Source organism: Sorghum bicolor, chromosome 9, assembly GCF_000003195.3.
Source record: "Sorghum bicolor cultivar BTx623 chromosome 9, Sorghum_bicolor_NCBIv3, whole genome shotgun sequence".
Taxonomy (NCBI): Eukaryota; Viridiplantae; Streptophyta; class Magnoliopsida; order Poales; family Poaceae; genus Sorghum; species Sorghum bicolor.
The window spans coordinates 53,557,232-53,572,125 of record NC_012878.2 but is presented as its reverse complement, the minus strand read 5'-3'; the positions used below and the strand labels follow the sequence as shown (position 1 = coordinate 53,572,125).

The 14,894-nt window shown below is 43.3% G+C and overlaps 2 protein-coding genes across 2 annotated transcripts; both read right to left on the bottom strand.

The window, feature by feature from the left end:
* LOC8077042 (cytochrome P450 98A1) lies at positions 1,033–5,308 on the bottom strand. The gene is made up of 3 exons (XM_002439956.2): positions 4,752–5,308; positions 2,440–2,834; positions 1,033–2,000 (listed from the first exon to the last, which is right to left on the bottom strand). Exons 1-3 carry the CDS (start codon positions 5,245–5,247, stop codon positions 1,353–1,355), a joined length of 1,539 nt encoding a protein of 512 aa, XP_002440001.1. The 5' UTR covers positions 5,248–5,308; the 3' UTR covers positions 1,033–1,352.
* On the bottom strand, positions 12,082–14,282 carry LOC8064180 (WAT1-related protein At5g07050). Its single transcript, XM_021447947.1, has 4 exons — positions 13,943–14,282; positions 13,761–13,823; positions 13,047–13,587; positions 12,082–12,969 (listed from the first exon to the last, which is right to left on the bottom strand). Exons 1-4 carry the CDS (start codon positions 14,137–14,139, stop codon positions 12,583–12,585), a joined length of 1,188 nt encoding a protein of 395 aa, XP_021303622.1. The 5' UTR covers positions 14,140–14,282; the 3' UTR covers positions 12,082–12,582.

Below are 14,894 nucleotides of genomic sequence, written 5' to 3'. Positions count from 1 at the left end.
TAAATCATTAGTAATGTATCTTTAATAATAAAATAAGTCTTAATAAAATATATAATATTTACGTAAAAAATTTGAATAATACAAATGATCAGATAAGGTGTCTGAATTCTAAATTGACATTCTTTTTTGAGACGGAGCGAGTACGTCATACGTGCGCCGTTGCCAAACTGATGCCCAGGAAATAAAAATATTCTCTTACCCCTTGAACTCACAAAACAGTTCAAATTACCTCCCTAACTTTGTTTGGAGTGGTTTTGCCCTCCTTGTTTTGTTTAATGTTGAACACGAGAAAATATTCATGCCTCTGTGTTTTTGTGTGAAATTGAATTCATTCTTGTGAAATTCTAGTGTTTTAAATAGGTCTTTTAAAAATGATAAATACTTGACAAGGTTTTAAACCATACAAAATATTCGTATTCTTTTAATTCTATGGATAGACATAAAAATGACAAATTAAGATAAAATTTTAGAGCTCATAAAAAATAGGTTTAGATTTAGAAAAGTGGAAATAGTATCCACAAATATCTAGAAAAGTCTCAAAATATTCTGATTGATTCGTAAACGTGTTTTGAAAGCTTTGTGCAATAAAAACATAATAAACAACACAAATGTATAACATGAATGCATTCAACATTAATATTTGTTGCATTCATGCTAATCACATATCATATTTTCGGCATAAAAAGTTTAAAAATTGTTTTGCTAATTTTCTAGATTTTTATGGATAGTTTTCCCATTTTCATAGAGCTAAACCTTTTTTAAAAAGTTTCTAAAGGTGTTTTATTGAGCTCTGAATTTTTTATTTGAATTTTTTTGTATCTCTAGATTTTTTCTTTAGAATTTTAAAACTTATTAGAGACATTTTCTATTTAAAACCACTCCAAATTAGGGAAGGAGCTAATTTGAGTGGTTTTAAGAGTTCGGGAGATAATCATATCCTACAACAATAGTCAGGGAGGTATGGACTTTTCCTTCAATAGTCACAGCTTTACCGGATTTTATGGTCTGCCGAATAAGGCCCACAATGCAGAATTTTGCTTTTGGGCCTTTTGCTTCCTTTATTTATATAAGCTCTGACCAGTGTGTGTAAACACAGTCCGAATTTCAGTTCAAAGCAGAATTGTTCTACCGTGTTATACTGTTATACAAATTACAAAATTACAAAGACACATTGTGTAAGACTATGACGAACTGTATGTGGCAATTTTATGAGATTCGAAATGCATCTAGCACCCCACATTTTACAACGCGAACAAATCTGTCCAACAGCTTAGCTGAAAGCAGCAGCAGCGAGAAAAGCCCAAATCCAGCAGTGAATTCAACGCGGCAGCAGGCAGTCACAGTCAGGCACCTCACATCTCAACGGGGACCCTATTGTACAGCTCCTCCTTCTCCAGGCGCGGCTTGGCGACAGCTTGTAGTGGTGTGCCCATGAACGTGACGAGCCCGGGGGACTCCATCATGTTGACGTCCTCCGGTCTGGTGCCTTCCGGCAGGGACCACTCGAAGTGGTGCAGAAGGTGCCCGATCATGGAGGCCACGAGGTTGATGCCGAGCTGCGCACCAGGGCAGACACGCCGGCCGGCACCAAACGGCAACACCCTGAAGTCGCTGCCCTTGATGTCGATGTTCTCCTCCAGGAAGCGCTCCGGCCTGTACTCCAGCGGGTTGCTCCAGACCTTGGGATCGCGTGCCACTGCCCACACGTTCACCATCACGTTGGCGCCCTTGGGGATGTCGTAGCCACCGATCTTGACATTCGTGCTGGCCTTGTGGGGGAGCATGAGTGGCGTCGGCGGGTGCAGCCGGAGCGACTCCTTGACGACGGCCTGTAGGTACGGGAGGTTCTGGAAGTCGGTCTCTAACATGACGCGGTCACGGCCAACCACACGGTCGAGCTCCTCTTGCAGCTTCTTCTGCACCCTGGGGTTCCTGACCAGCTCTGCCATTGCCCACTCAACGGAGATGACTGTTGTGTCCATTCCAGCAGTGATCATGTCCTGAACATGAACAAATCAAGGAAGATTAGTACTCACAGAACCAACAAGGATTACCAGGATCGATTGTTTTACAAATCAAATGGCAGTCACCTAGTGGAATAGTAGCTAACTGGCCTAACCCTTGCACATTCTTCGTGCCGGTAGTAGGTAAAATGAAAAGTACACACGTTTCCAACTACAAAGTAAACATAGACAGTTTCCAAACCCCACCACCTTGCACCTACCTTAAGACAGTGATGTCTCGCTCTGACCCACACTACAAATTGATACTGAGCCTTTATCCAGTAACCTCTATAAATCAGCCACCGTATTCAAAGGGTATGCAGGCATGCAGCATGTGTGCATTATAGAAAAAAAAAGATCTGCATTGGGATCCTGTCTAGTAAAAAGAACATCCAACTACCAATGAGTAATCTGTGAGAAAAGCGGTCCAACATACCCATAGAAGTCCAATAACTGTGTCTTCACTAAGGTCGTACTGTTGTTTGAGGGTGAAGAGTGCATCCACAAAGTGCTGCTTGGCACCACTCTCCTTGAGAGACTTTGCGTGCTCCTCAATGATCTTCATTGTCAAGCGGTCCCTTCTCTCATTGTGAGTTTTGTAAAGCTCCTCATTAAGTGGACACAACCATCTCAAATACCAAATAAACTCAGCAACAGAGAGAGATGCACCAATCTTGATCCCGTTGTTCACAATAGTCTTAAACTCACGCCCTTGTTCGTCAATGTCACCGTTTGCATTCATGAACCGCTTCCCAAATGCCAGTCTTGTTATGTTGTTGAAGGCCACCATAGAAAGGTGGTTCCTCACTACCATTGGCTTTCCTTCATTACCTGAATACAACATAAGATTAAGTAATAGTTTTAAGCTATATACTATGATGAAGTGCCTGACTAGTTTTAAGCTGACTGTTTCACTAATGTCATCCATACAAATATGTCGCAATTCCATTTCTGTAGACCATTCGATGAAATACATTAATGTAACAATGAATGTTTGCTATATAAAATGCTATCGTGGGTGATGTGTTTTGCAAACTAATATTACAAAACAGGAAGGAAAATTAAGATAGTGGGTGCCTAATCAATTACATCAATAGCCACTAGAACAATCAATATTGTACTAAATAAAGTCAAATATCAGCAAGTGGTTTGTTTTGCAGCTACCATATCAACAGAGAATATGACTACTAATACTTTCTCGTGAATACCAGAAAAGAAAACCTAACACTAGTGCCGATCATCCATTTGGAATAATACCATGGCCAGAAACATGGTTCCCATGCAATTTGCTACCTGAACTCCCCCTTTTTGGATAATGCTGCAGCAATCAGTTTAAATCCACTCACTGATTGCTCTGAAACAACAATATATATTGGTTGTTCAATAATTAAATAACAATATTGTATTGAAGTCTGATTAAGGATTAAAAGAAGTATGCATTCAAGTCCAAAAAAAACTAGTCCGCATTCAAGTCCAAAAAAAAAAAAGACTGCATTTTGACGGAGCTCAAAGTCACATTTGAACCTATTAACAATCTGGTCAGCAAGTTTCCTTCGTTTAGAACTCTATTGGTATTAACATAGTCTGAACTTCAGAATCTCAGATAAGTCCAAGTAACATTTTTGCAAAATGCCACAAGGCAAGCTGCTCACACATCCAGATCATAAAAATTGCTCTCAGATTGCACAAGAGAACTACATACTTCCACATTAATGCACACCTGAATTTTGTACATTTGCAAGTTGTCACCACATTTATACTCTCCCATGTGTTGATCCCTAATATGATTTATATGGGATACAACCGATGACAAATCAAATTAAGGTTGCAGGTTTTGGGTCAAGCTGGTATAATATCCAACAGAGAATGCATGGCACACCAATAAGTTGGGCTCATTACCACAAAGAATGGTTGTCATACAATTAATAAGATGCTAAATTTGCATGCCATTCTCACAGTTACATGATAGACTGTTTACCAGCATTCAGCTACAGTAAGTTTCTAATCTCTGACTATTAGCTGTATGAAAAGTTCTTTAACAGGGCATAATGTGGAAACCACCAAATTAGATGAAACGCAACCAAACACTTACACGACACCTAGATCAAGAAGAACAGGTCCATGTTGCCATGAATACTATTATACTAAAGCTCATGGAAATCCCATCCTAATTGTTTAACTTCGTGATCTGGTTATGGCTAATAAAATAAACTCCAAAGCTTGTCAGCTCAATGCAGCTGAACAGTTATCAGTACTGCTGGTGCCTTTGTGCAGACTAATCTCTATTCGTTTACTTCACTAAAACGTGCTTACCATGTGGCCACCTTCACAGTACGAGGCAGTTCTATTCGTTTACTTCACTGGATTGTGATAAGCTGTTGCTGTGTTTGACATTTCCCCTTCGGTCTTATGACAAAATTGTCACAAGATCTACGAAACTACCGACCGAGGTTTGGCATTTTGCTCAAAGATAGGCGCCGCGCAAGCTTGCCACCAAGCGGCCCAGAAAGCAATTAGACACAGTAAACCTCAGCGTCGTTTGAAGTCAACACGAGACAGCAGCTGGTCACCAATCCACCAGCACAGCGACACCGGCAAAATTGGGTGGGGTCGCCCAACCAACGAATCTTCGCACCAAAGAATCCTCCGTCTTTTTACCAAACACCCCCAATTTCGTACAAATTGCGCATACCTAACATTGTCCGAGATCGAGAGAGAGGAGCAGTAATGAGATCTCAGCTTACTCACCGGGGGCAGTGGCGGCGCGGTAAACGGACTCGACCATGGCGGTGACCTCGTCCTCGCGGATGGGGCGCAGCGCCTCGAGCCTCTTGGGCGTGAAGAGCTCGAGGTTGCAGAGCTTGCGCACCTTGATGTAGTGCGGGCCGTAGTCGGCCCAGATCAGGTCCTGCCCGTTGCGGCTGAACCGCTGGGTGGAGCGGTTCCGCGGCCGGTCCGCGAGCTGCTGGTCATTCTCCTTGAGCACCTCCTTGGCGAGCTCGGAGGTGGAGACGACCACGGTGAGCCCCGACCCGAACCAGACGGAGATGACGGGCCCGTACCGCTCCGCCCACTCCTGGAAGCAGCGGCACCGGATCGGCTTGATCTGGCGCAGGTTGCCCAGGACGGGCCACGGCCGCGGGCCCGGCGGCAGGCGGCCGAGGCGGAGCCGGTTGAGGAGCGCGAGCGAGAGCGGGATCAGCACCACCGCGAGCGCGACGGAGAGGAGGAGGGAGGCGTCCATGGCTGGGCTACTCGGCGGGCGCCGGGGTTGGTGGAAAATGGTGGTGCGGTGTTCGCCGAATTTATACGGCGGGAAACGGGAGTGGAGAAGAAGAGGGAGATCTCGGGGGCGGTTGGCGGTAGGTGAGTGGGGCTGGGGCCCGCTGACTTGCCCCTTTACTCGTCTTTCCACTTTCTTTCAGCTCAGTGTATTTTATTTTTATAAATAATTGTTAGATATAAAAATTGAGTGTTTTTCACGCCGCTAAAAAGGTTTTTTCCTTTAATATAATTCAGGCATTATTTAGTTTCCAAATTTTTGATTTTGGATACCGTAACATTTTTGTTTTTATTTATCAATTATTGTCAAATCATGAACTAACTAGACTCAAAAGATTTATCCCACGATTTACAGTCAAACTGTGTAATTAGTTTTTATTTTCGACTATATATAATGTTTCATGCATGTGCCGTAAGATTCGATGTGACGAAAAATCTTAAAAAGTTTTTTGTTTTTAGATTAAACTAAACAAGGCCTCTGGAATAAGATGCCTAGGCATCTTTCAGTAAGAAAAAAAAAAGTTAATGGTGATTGGTTTGAGCTTACTTGTGTGCTCTTCGGGAGCACAGGCACTTGCCCAAAAATTTGAGGGTCAGTGTTCACCACACCAACCCCCTGGAGGGAGGATACCAGGTGCTCCTGCTGATTTAAAGGCTTGTTGACAACTTTGGAGTGGATCATATTGTTGACCGATCCCTTGTATTTTCCAAGCCTTGTCACTAGTACACAAGAGCACATGACTAGCTAGAATGTGATCCAACACAAGCCCCATTCGGCATTCAAAACGATGGAAACTTGTGGGACAGAGAGAGAGAGAGAGAGCAGATAAGACTTTCTTTTGTTTTTGGTTGTCGTCGGATAGAAATGACCCCGAGAGATACTACTACTACTACTACTATTTTTTATATAGATTTTGTTTTGTAACTTGAAGTCTTGAAATCTCCACTGCTTCAATTGTCTGCTGGTGCCGGTGGCTGCCTCATCGATGTTTGGTGAGATGGAGAAGAAACATGGTCGTTGGGTTCCTGTGGGCCTGATTCCTGTGGGACGATCGGCCTTCGGGCGGTTTCGTATAGTGAAGCCAGCTCGAAGTCTTTTCGGGTCCACCTGGAAACAAATGACACCCGCTCGCCCACGTGCAACATCGCTTCGACTCAACGACAAGTCGACAATCGAACGAAGTCAGGGCAGCAGAGTCGTGGTAGAGAGTTTGCGGGTAGAGAGGCCCAAGTGCCAAGTCCAAGAAGTGTGGTTCTGCTCTGCTACAATTTGGCCCGGCCACGCGGTGGTGCTTCTTGCGCTGTTCGGTGGCCTCTCCAACGGGCCAGTGTCCTAGCAGCCCATGCCTGGGAATTACTGGCCTAATTCTGTATCCTTGATCGAATCCACGGCCCATTAGTATCTATAGAGAGTCCGTACTTTCAGCCATGACTTTAAATAGAAGTCTGTGGCTCAATTTTAATGAAAATATAAAATATAAACTATGCACCACGAATAAAATCTTCTGAATGATAGTAGAACAATCAAAATATAACATGGAACATCTAATGAACATTATTTGAGTAGTAAAAATACAACATGGAAAATCCAATGGCTAATGAAAACAGTGAGATGTACACCATGAAGCATCTCATGAATAATATGATAATGATAAAAAGGACACCATCGAACATCTAAGAAATATTATAGGAACCATGGGATGTGCCATACATAATACATGAGTCGTAGATAAACACCACAAAATATCTCATGAGTACTATCAAAACAATAATACACCATGAAGTAAACAGAAATAATAAAATTAGGATATTAATTCACCATGAGTTGTCATAATTTGTTGTCTTATCTCATGTACTATAGATAGCAAATTGTGCCCACTCACTTTGTATGAGTACCAATATTATGGAGAACTATGGATCATATACAATCTATGTCTCCCACACAAACATTTAAAAAATCCCAAGGTATCGATAAGAAGGAATTTATATCCTTTATATTATGACATGGGAATTTTAGCCTTTGAACCATTCTTGTTAGTTGAAGGAGGCTTTGTTTGAGCCCTAATACAAATACTCAATCAACCGTTTGTAATCAAAGTTAGAAATATGTCCTAAAACAAATTTAGATAACCTTACATTTATGATAAGAGGAAGTAGTAGAATAATTGCAAGTTATACCAATGTCCTTATGGGTGGCTATATAAATTGAAGTATTAGTTGATTGTAAGAGCATCTCCGAAGAGTCTTTCTAAAATTTACTCTTTGAGCTATTATTTGGAGAGTCATTTGAGTTACAATTGTTTTTATATATTGTTGTACCCTCCAACTGTTTTTTTGTATCTTGTGCGCACTCTAGAGAGTCATCCTCGCTCTCTATCTTTAACTAGGGAGAATTTTGGAATAGAGCATGTCTATATTGGGGGATCCAATTAAAGATGATATTGGGAAGTACTTTTGTCACCAAAATCTCTATTCCTATAAACTAGAAAGAATATGAAGAGTCTCTTGGAGTTGCTCTAACATTGCTTATTAAGTCTCCATGTTAAATCTCAAGGCCTAAAATAAAATTTTAAAACATCTACATACTAATAACTAACCACCATTGTCATTGCAAAAATTTAACCTAGAAATACCCTTGTATCTATTCCTGCCTATGGTACTATAAAATAGCTTCTTCACGTTAGTTATAAGTGCTTGAATATTTGTCTTATATTAAAAGGAGTTTTAAAATTTGTAATTGTATTAAATATTATAGAAAAATTACAGCTCAAGTCGAGAGGTCAAATAATAAGCATATAGAAAAAGGTACGAAAGAAAAGACCATATGACAATGAAAAAGAACAATGATAGAACTATAAGAACACATAAACTACTAGAATCGAGAGCCATGGAGTTATTCGCATTGCATGGATGATCCTTCATTTGCTGTTTTGAACTTTAGTTCTAAACCTGTAACAAATTTTAATTATGAGTGTGCTACTGTAATAAGTTTGGACCGATGCTGCTTCTTATTATTATTAGAAGAAGGCTGAAGCTAACAATTTTCCATTATCTGAAAAAAAAACATAAATGGCTGTACAATATGAAGCAAGCTAGCTTGCCTATATATAGATCAAGGTCGTTACATTACCAACTAATAAAGAAAGATATAGCGTACATATAGAGTTTAATTAGACAAGGTGATGGGAGTCAAACGGGTGAGAAAAGTACAATAGAAATTGCACAAAAATAGTAGAACACTACACTAGCACGCAAAACTAGATAGGTGTGTGGTTCTGATAAAAAGCTATAGCAAATTAAAGATTACCGAACTCCCCGACCAACTCGGTAGCCCCTTCACCACAAACGGAGCCGCCAAACTGATTTTTCGAGTTTTGGTGATGTGCAAAAACAAAATTCTCTCTCAAGTTTACGATCGACGCGCACTTGATATATTCACTGCGTCGAATCAACGATCAAGAGATGCAACTAAGGCCTGTTTGGTACTCATTTCCAAAACAGCTTCATGGGTGAAGCTATTTTTCCCTCCCTCTCACAAAGACATAAGTTGGATGAAGCTGGAAAAAATAGCTTATTGCAGCTTCTCCCTCATTTCTCTCTCTCAACTATGCATGAAGTAGTTGGTGAAGCTATTTTGTCAAACACTTTCTTCAAAACAGCTCAGCTTCATCTAGAAAGTCACTCATGAAGCTATTTTCTTAAAAAACAGCTTTACTAGTGAAGTTAAGCTATGCCAAACAAGCCCTGGCCGCACACATGGCGGACCGATAAGGACGACTTGGGAGTAAGACGTGTGTGTGGAGATGCAACCACGCAGGAAGACAACAGTAACAGCAAGAGCTTAGTTCCCAAATCAACACTTCATATCTTCACCTTTGCCTTTTCGAAGGCTGCATGCATGAGCATGACACTAGCTACTAGAATCACCGAGACACCAACCTTTTCGAAGGCTGCATGCATGAGCATGACACTAGCTACTAGAATCACCAAGCTCCATCTCGGTCATCTCCACGATCCCTAGCCGCCATTGGCCAGCCTCCATCCCTATCATGCCCTAGCTTAGCCTTTTCCCCATTGCTTCATCGCGAGATTCCAAGACGTCAATGCCACCATTGCCAAACTGCATCTCTGTCACTCACTCATATGCCAAAGCTTGCAGGGGCTGGCCGGCGAATCAATCTGGCGCCTTGTTGTGCCGGCATCTCATTCCCATCCCACGAACTCAGCTTACTTTAGGCAAAAAGGCGTGCAGGTAGTAGAGGTAGTGACGAACTGACGACCATCAGTGCTGTCTGAGTAGTGAGACCTGAATAAGCAGCAACTTGCCGCCGTCGTACGTACGTCGGCGTCGACGTCGAGCAATGGTGCCCCTGGGCGAAAGCTCTTCTTTTCCAGGACACAATTGCTCGGTAATGGAGTTCATTATTCGCGTGCATGCTGCGCCTGGGCCTGGCTGGCCGCTGGCATATACGAAAGCGACCTTCTTGTTCTAATCTTGACACACACACCTAGACCACCTCCCATAGTCCCATCCGGTTTGAGCTCCATCATCTATCGATTCAGGGACCCCTCCATCTGATCTGCTGGGTTGTTGTTGTTGCAGATAGTAACTGGAGAGTCGTACTGGTAGTTAGGCTGCCAATGTAAAGCACTGTTGCAAAGTTGCTGCAACTGCAAGTGCCGTGTGAGAGTGGATTCGACGTGTAAAGGAGTTTGAGCCCTGCTGCGAACGAACGAAAAGAAGATCGATCGGCAGACGACGGATCGATGTGGGATCTGCACTTGGACGGTTTATGCGGAGAAATGCTCGCGCACGCCGCACGAATCTAGCAGGGTGAAGGTTTCTCCCCTCTTGATTCAGCATCCAGCAATGGCAATGATGAGTGGACAAGTGGATTTCTTTGCCATGCGAGTCCATTCCTGATTGGGTTTTGTTTATCATATCAGCAGCAGGCCGTGATAATTTATCAGCTAGATAGGCCTAGAGCTTCTGATCTATCCTCCACAAGATCGCGCTGATCAACTTCCTGATGATCTCTTCTCATCATGCGAGTAGTTGCGTATTTTGTTTCTCCACTTTTGAAAGTTTAAACGAACATGAGTTACTAATAACGGGTTTTTCAGGGAAATTTCAGAGCAACGTAAAATTCTCATGTGGATTAGGATATCCCCCACACCTACAAATAAAGTGGATCATCAGAAAGCTAAGTGGACTTCTGATGATACATCATGTAACCAATGAAGATCTGATAGATGCGTGCTGTAGAGAAGTAGCCAAGGGATAATGGCATGAAAAGGTCGTATTCTAGGCCTTGTTTAGTTCATCTCAAAAACCAAAAACTTTTCAAGATTCTCCGTCACATCGAATCTTACGGCACATGCATAGAGTATTAAATATAGACGAAAACAAAAACTAATTGCACAATTTATCTGTCACAAGAAGAATCTTTTGAGCCTAGTTAGTACCTCCAACCAAATAAAAATAAAAATGTTACAGTACCCCCAACCAAAAAATTTTGGGAACTAAACAAGGCCTAAAGGTACTGAAACCTGGCATAGCAGAGGTGAAGACTATATGTTGATTTTTACCATTTTTAGTTGCTAATATAAGAACAAAACTAATTAAGCTTGTATGCTCTCTTACAAATTTATTTGTCCAAACTCACCCATCTTTGGGATTACTAGTGAGGAACTTAAACTGATTGATCGATCACTTAATGCTACAACAAACTATTGTTTAAAGAAACATTGTTCATGTTTATCAGTCTAGTTGCAAACAAATAAATGTTATCACCTATATCATGTCAATAGGCATCTTATTCGTAGTTCACCCTTTCAAAGGTCGATTGATTATATCTTCACGTATTTTAGATTGGACCATACAAATGGAAACTATTAAGAGTCTGTTCGCTGAGTTTATATGTCGAATTTGTTAGCCATTTAACAGTATTTTTCTCTTATAATAAATCACAAACAGTACTTTCACTTTTCAGCCAAACGAACAGGTCTTAACTTCCATAAAATTACAATCTACTATATGTTTCAGGAATGTCCTATACATAAGTCCATATTCTATTATAAAGATTTTTGTTGATGTTCTGAGCAAAACTCATTTATGACGCGACTCTAATAACCATTTTCTATTTATTGCTTAAGCTTTGCAATCTGCAAAATGATCCCTAGACTAAATATTGGAAAAATACAGAAGGCAAAAAAGTGGTGGCATTTCTAATTATCAGTGGAGCATGTATCTATGTCCACCAAGAGGTTAAAGAAAAATTCAGGGTTACGTCATACATGCATCTGAACTAGCTATGCACTGTATTAATGCTAGTTGCGAGAAAGTAATAGTGTAGTTATATTTGGTTCTCACGAGAGACACTTTCTACTCGGTCCGTTCCAAATTCTGAGTCATTTTGATATTGCTATGCACCTAAATAAAAAAAATCTAAGATATATAATAAAAAAATGTCTAGAAAAGTCAAAACTGTTTATAATTTTAAAATAAGGAAGTTTTATCTAGAAATAATATATCTAGAAAAGTCAAATTGGTTTATACTAAAAACAATATATCTAGCTCGGGTGAATGATTTTTTTTATTTTTTTATTTTTTTTTATTTTTTGCCAATGTACTTGTAAAGCGCAGCACTCGAGTTCGCCACACCATGACATTCCCATGTATCCAGTTGGTTGCAACAAGGATTCCACCAAGGCACCAGCTGATGTATGCACGCATTTCAGACGCGACAAAAGTTTGGACCAGTGAAACACCTGGAAAAAGTTACTCCGTATTTTGTAACTTTTTTTTTGAGGAAAAAGTATTTTATAACTTGATAGTGTGATACACACAACCTCTCATTTATCATACAAGCGAATAAGCGATTACAACTTGGGATGCTAAGATATGTAGAAATACTAATTCAGAATCACAAATCAAATATGACAATTAAAAGCAAAACTGCCACGCTTTCAGTTTCAGTTGTAGAGTTCGGTTTTGCGTGCGCCCTTTTGGTGATGAAACCGGCGTGTTTGGAATTGGAACGCATATGCAGGAGAGCTTTGCTAGCGATCGAACTGCAGAATTCTTCCCAAAGTTCGTGCCAAATTCTCCATTCCAATTTCCAAACAGCTGCTGCTGCACTATCTCTACTAGTAGAATTACCACCATTTTCCCTAATGAATACTGTGCTCGTCGTAGCTAGACGAACAGAGAGTTCAGCACTCGATGAGACGACGACGACGTCGACATCGCCGTCGATCCTCCGGAGGCAAATTATTGGGAGTCTGATGAGGCCAATCAAACTGCACCACCAGCAGCAGCAGCTCCACGTACACCGGAGGATGATGACGACCTCACGCCATTGTTCCCGATGTTGCACCCGGCGGCGGCGTCTTGCATGGAGGATGCCGCCGGCAGTACTGCCATCATCGGCAGCGCCGTCTTGGCGTCGGCCTCCTTCTCCTGCGTCTCCTTGTGCTTGCCCCAGAGGACGGAGTAGAGGCCGGCCACGATGAGCACGGCGCCGAGGACGCCCCCGAGGTAGATCTTCTCGGAGAGGATGAAGGATCCCATGACGGCGACGATGATCATCATGAGCGGGCTGAACGCCGACGCGAACACCGGCCCGGTCTTCTGGATCACCAGACCTTGCACGTAGTACGCGATGCTCGACGTCACGATGCCCTGCAAGGAGGTCGGTCGTCAGAATCATGGCTAATCAATCAGCTCGTACATCGTTGGATGATCGTCGTCGTCCTTACGGCGTAGGCGGCGGCGAGAAGGTTCATGTCGAAGCCGATGGTCCAGACGGAGGTGCGGCGCTCCATGACGAAGGTGACGACGATGGCCTGCAGGGTGCCGATGAAGCAGACGAGCGTGGTGAGCGACAGCTGCGCCGAGTACTGCTTGATGGTGTGCGTCTGCAGGACGAAGAGGGAGGCCCAGGCGAGGGTGGCCACGATGACGAACACCGAGCCGAGGAACCAGTCCCTGCCGCTGATCTCCGCGCCGGCGGCGGGGGCCTCGGCGGCCGACGACGACGCGTGCACGTGCCTGGTGGTGGTCCACGGCAGCTGCATCAGCGGGCCCTTGTAGAGCGTCATCAGCATCGCGCCGGCCACGGTCACCACCGTCCCGAGCACCTTGGCCTGGCACCTCACCTTCTTCATCTGCAGCTTCTCCATCCTGAAGATCACTGCCAGGACGAAGGTCATGGCCGGCAGGATGTTGCTCATGGCGCAGGCGAACGTTGGGCCGGTGAACTTGAGCCCTGCGTAGTAGAAGTTCTGGTCGATCACCGGCCTGCACCAAAAACGACAACACGCCGGTCATTCTCACTCGAATATACACATGCCATCACTATCTGTCAGGTTACTACTGTTATCAACCCACACGAGATGCATGCATGCATATCAGCAAATATATGCATCAACAAAATTAAACAAGCATGAAGATCGAGCAGAGCAGATACTAACCCAAGCATAGCCAGGACGAAGATTTGCCAGAAGATTGGCCAAGTCATCTTGGGCCTCACTTTCCTGCAGCCATTAATTTTCCATAGTCGCATCGTGATCAGTGTTAACTACTCGTCAGAGAGAATGCTGATGAGCTGCTAGGTAGCATGCAAACCGGCGGACTGAACTGAAGGGTATGGTACCTCTCGAGGACGAGGGCGAAGGGGGCGATGGAGAGCGTGGCGAAGGCATGGCGGTAGACGACGAGCACGTAGTGGCTCATGCCATTGTTCAGCGACACCTTGGTGAGCACGTTCATGCCGGCGTACCCGAACTGCAGCGAGATCATGGCGATGTAGGGCTTCGCCTTCTCCACGAACCCGCCGCACCCCGCCGCCATGGCGATCCTCCTAATTAAGCCTCTTCTCGATCGCTTCTCAACAGAGTCCGGCCGGGCTCGATCACGTACTCCCTCACAGGAGCTGAGGAGGATGGCAATGGCGATGGCAGGTGATGGTATGGTGTAGAGCTCAGAGACCAGGTGACCTTCTTGGAGCTGGGACGGGCAGCGGCAATGGCTGGGTTTTATAGAGCACGGATCGATCTGAGGAAGGTGGATGGTGTCGTCTGTGAGTGACATGTGAGTAAGGTGGGGCCCGCGCGCCAGGGCGGGCAGTGCTTTGCTGGATTCTTGTAGCCGTGTATTCCGAAAACGTAGGCGTGTCCGGGTAGTGGCTCGTGAGTAGAATTCCGGCACGGCCGGGTTTTTAGCCGAAGGCATGGGGTCAGTTAGCTGCTAAATGGGTTTCTGCGTGGAGCATCAGAGGCTCTGAGCGATGGAATGGAATCGGAACGTGATGGCAAACCTGCCACCTACCCACTCGCTGAAGCAAAGCTGACGGGTATGTTTTTTTTTTCGAATGACAATTTTCAAGAAAAAAAAAAGAAATTTTGTCGATTTTTTTCTTGTTGAATAGTGCCAAGTCAAATAAAAAATATCTAAGAAGTCAAAAGTAAAAAGGAAATAAATTGGTTAACAGAGAAAAATGAAAGGGGGTTCACACTTGATTTCGTCGCGCAAGTGAATCACTTACAGAATGACTCCGTTAGGAAGTTTAATCATTTTTTTTTCGAAATTGACGGTACCATCAACTT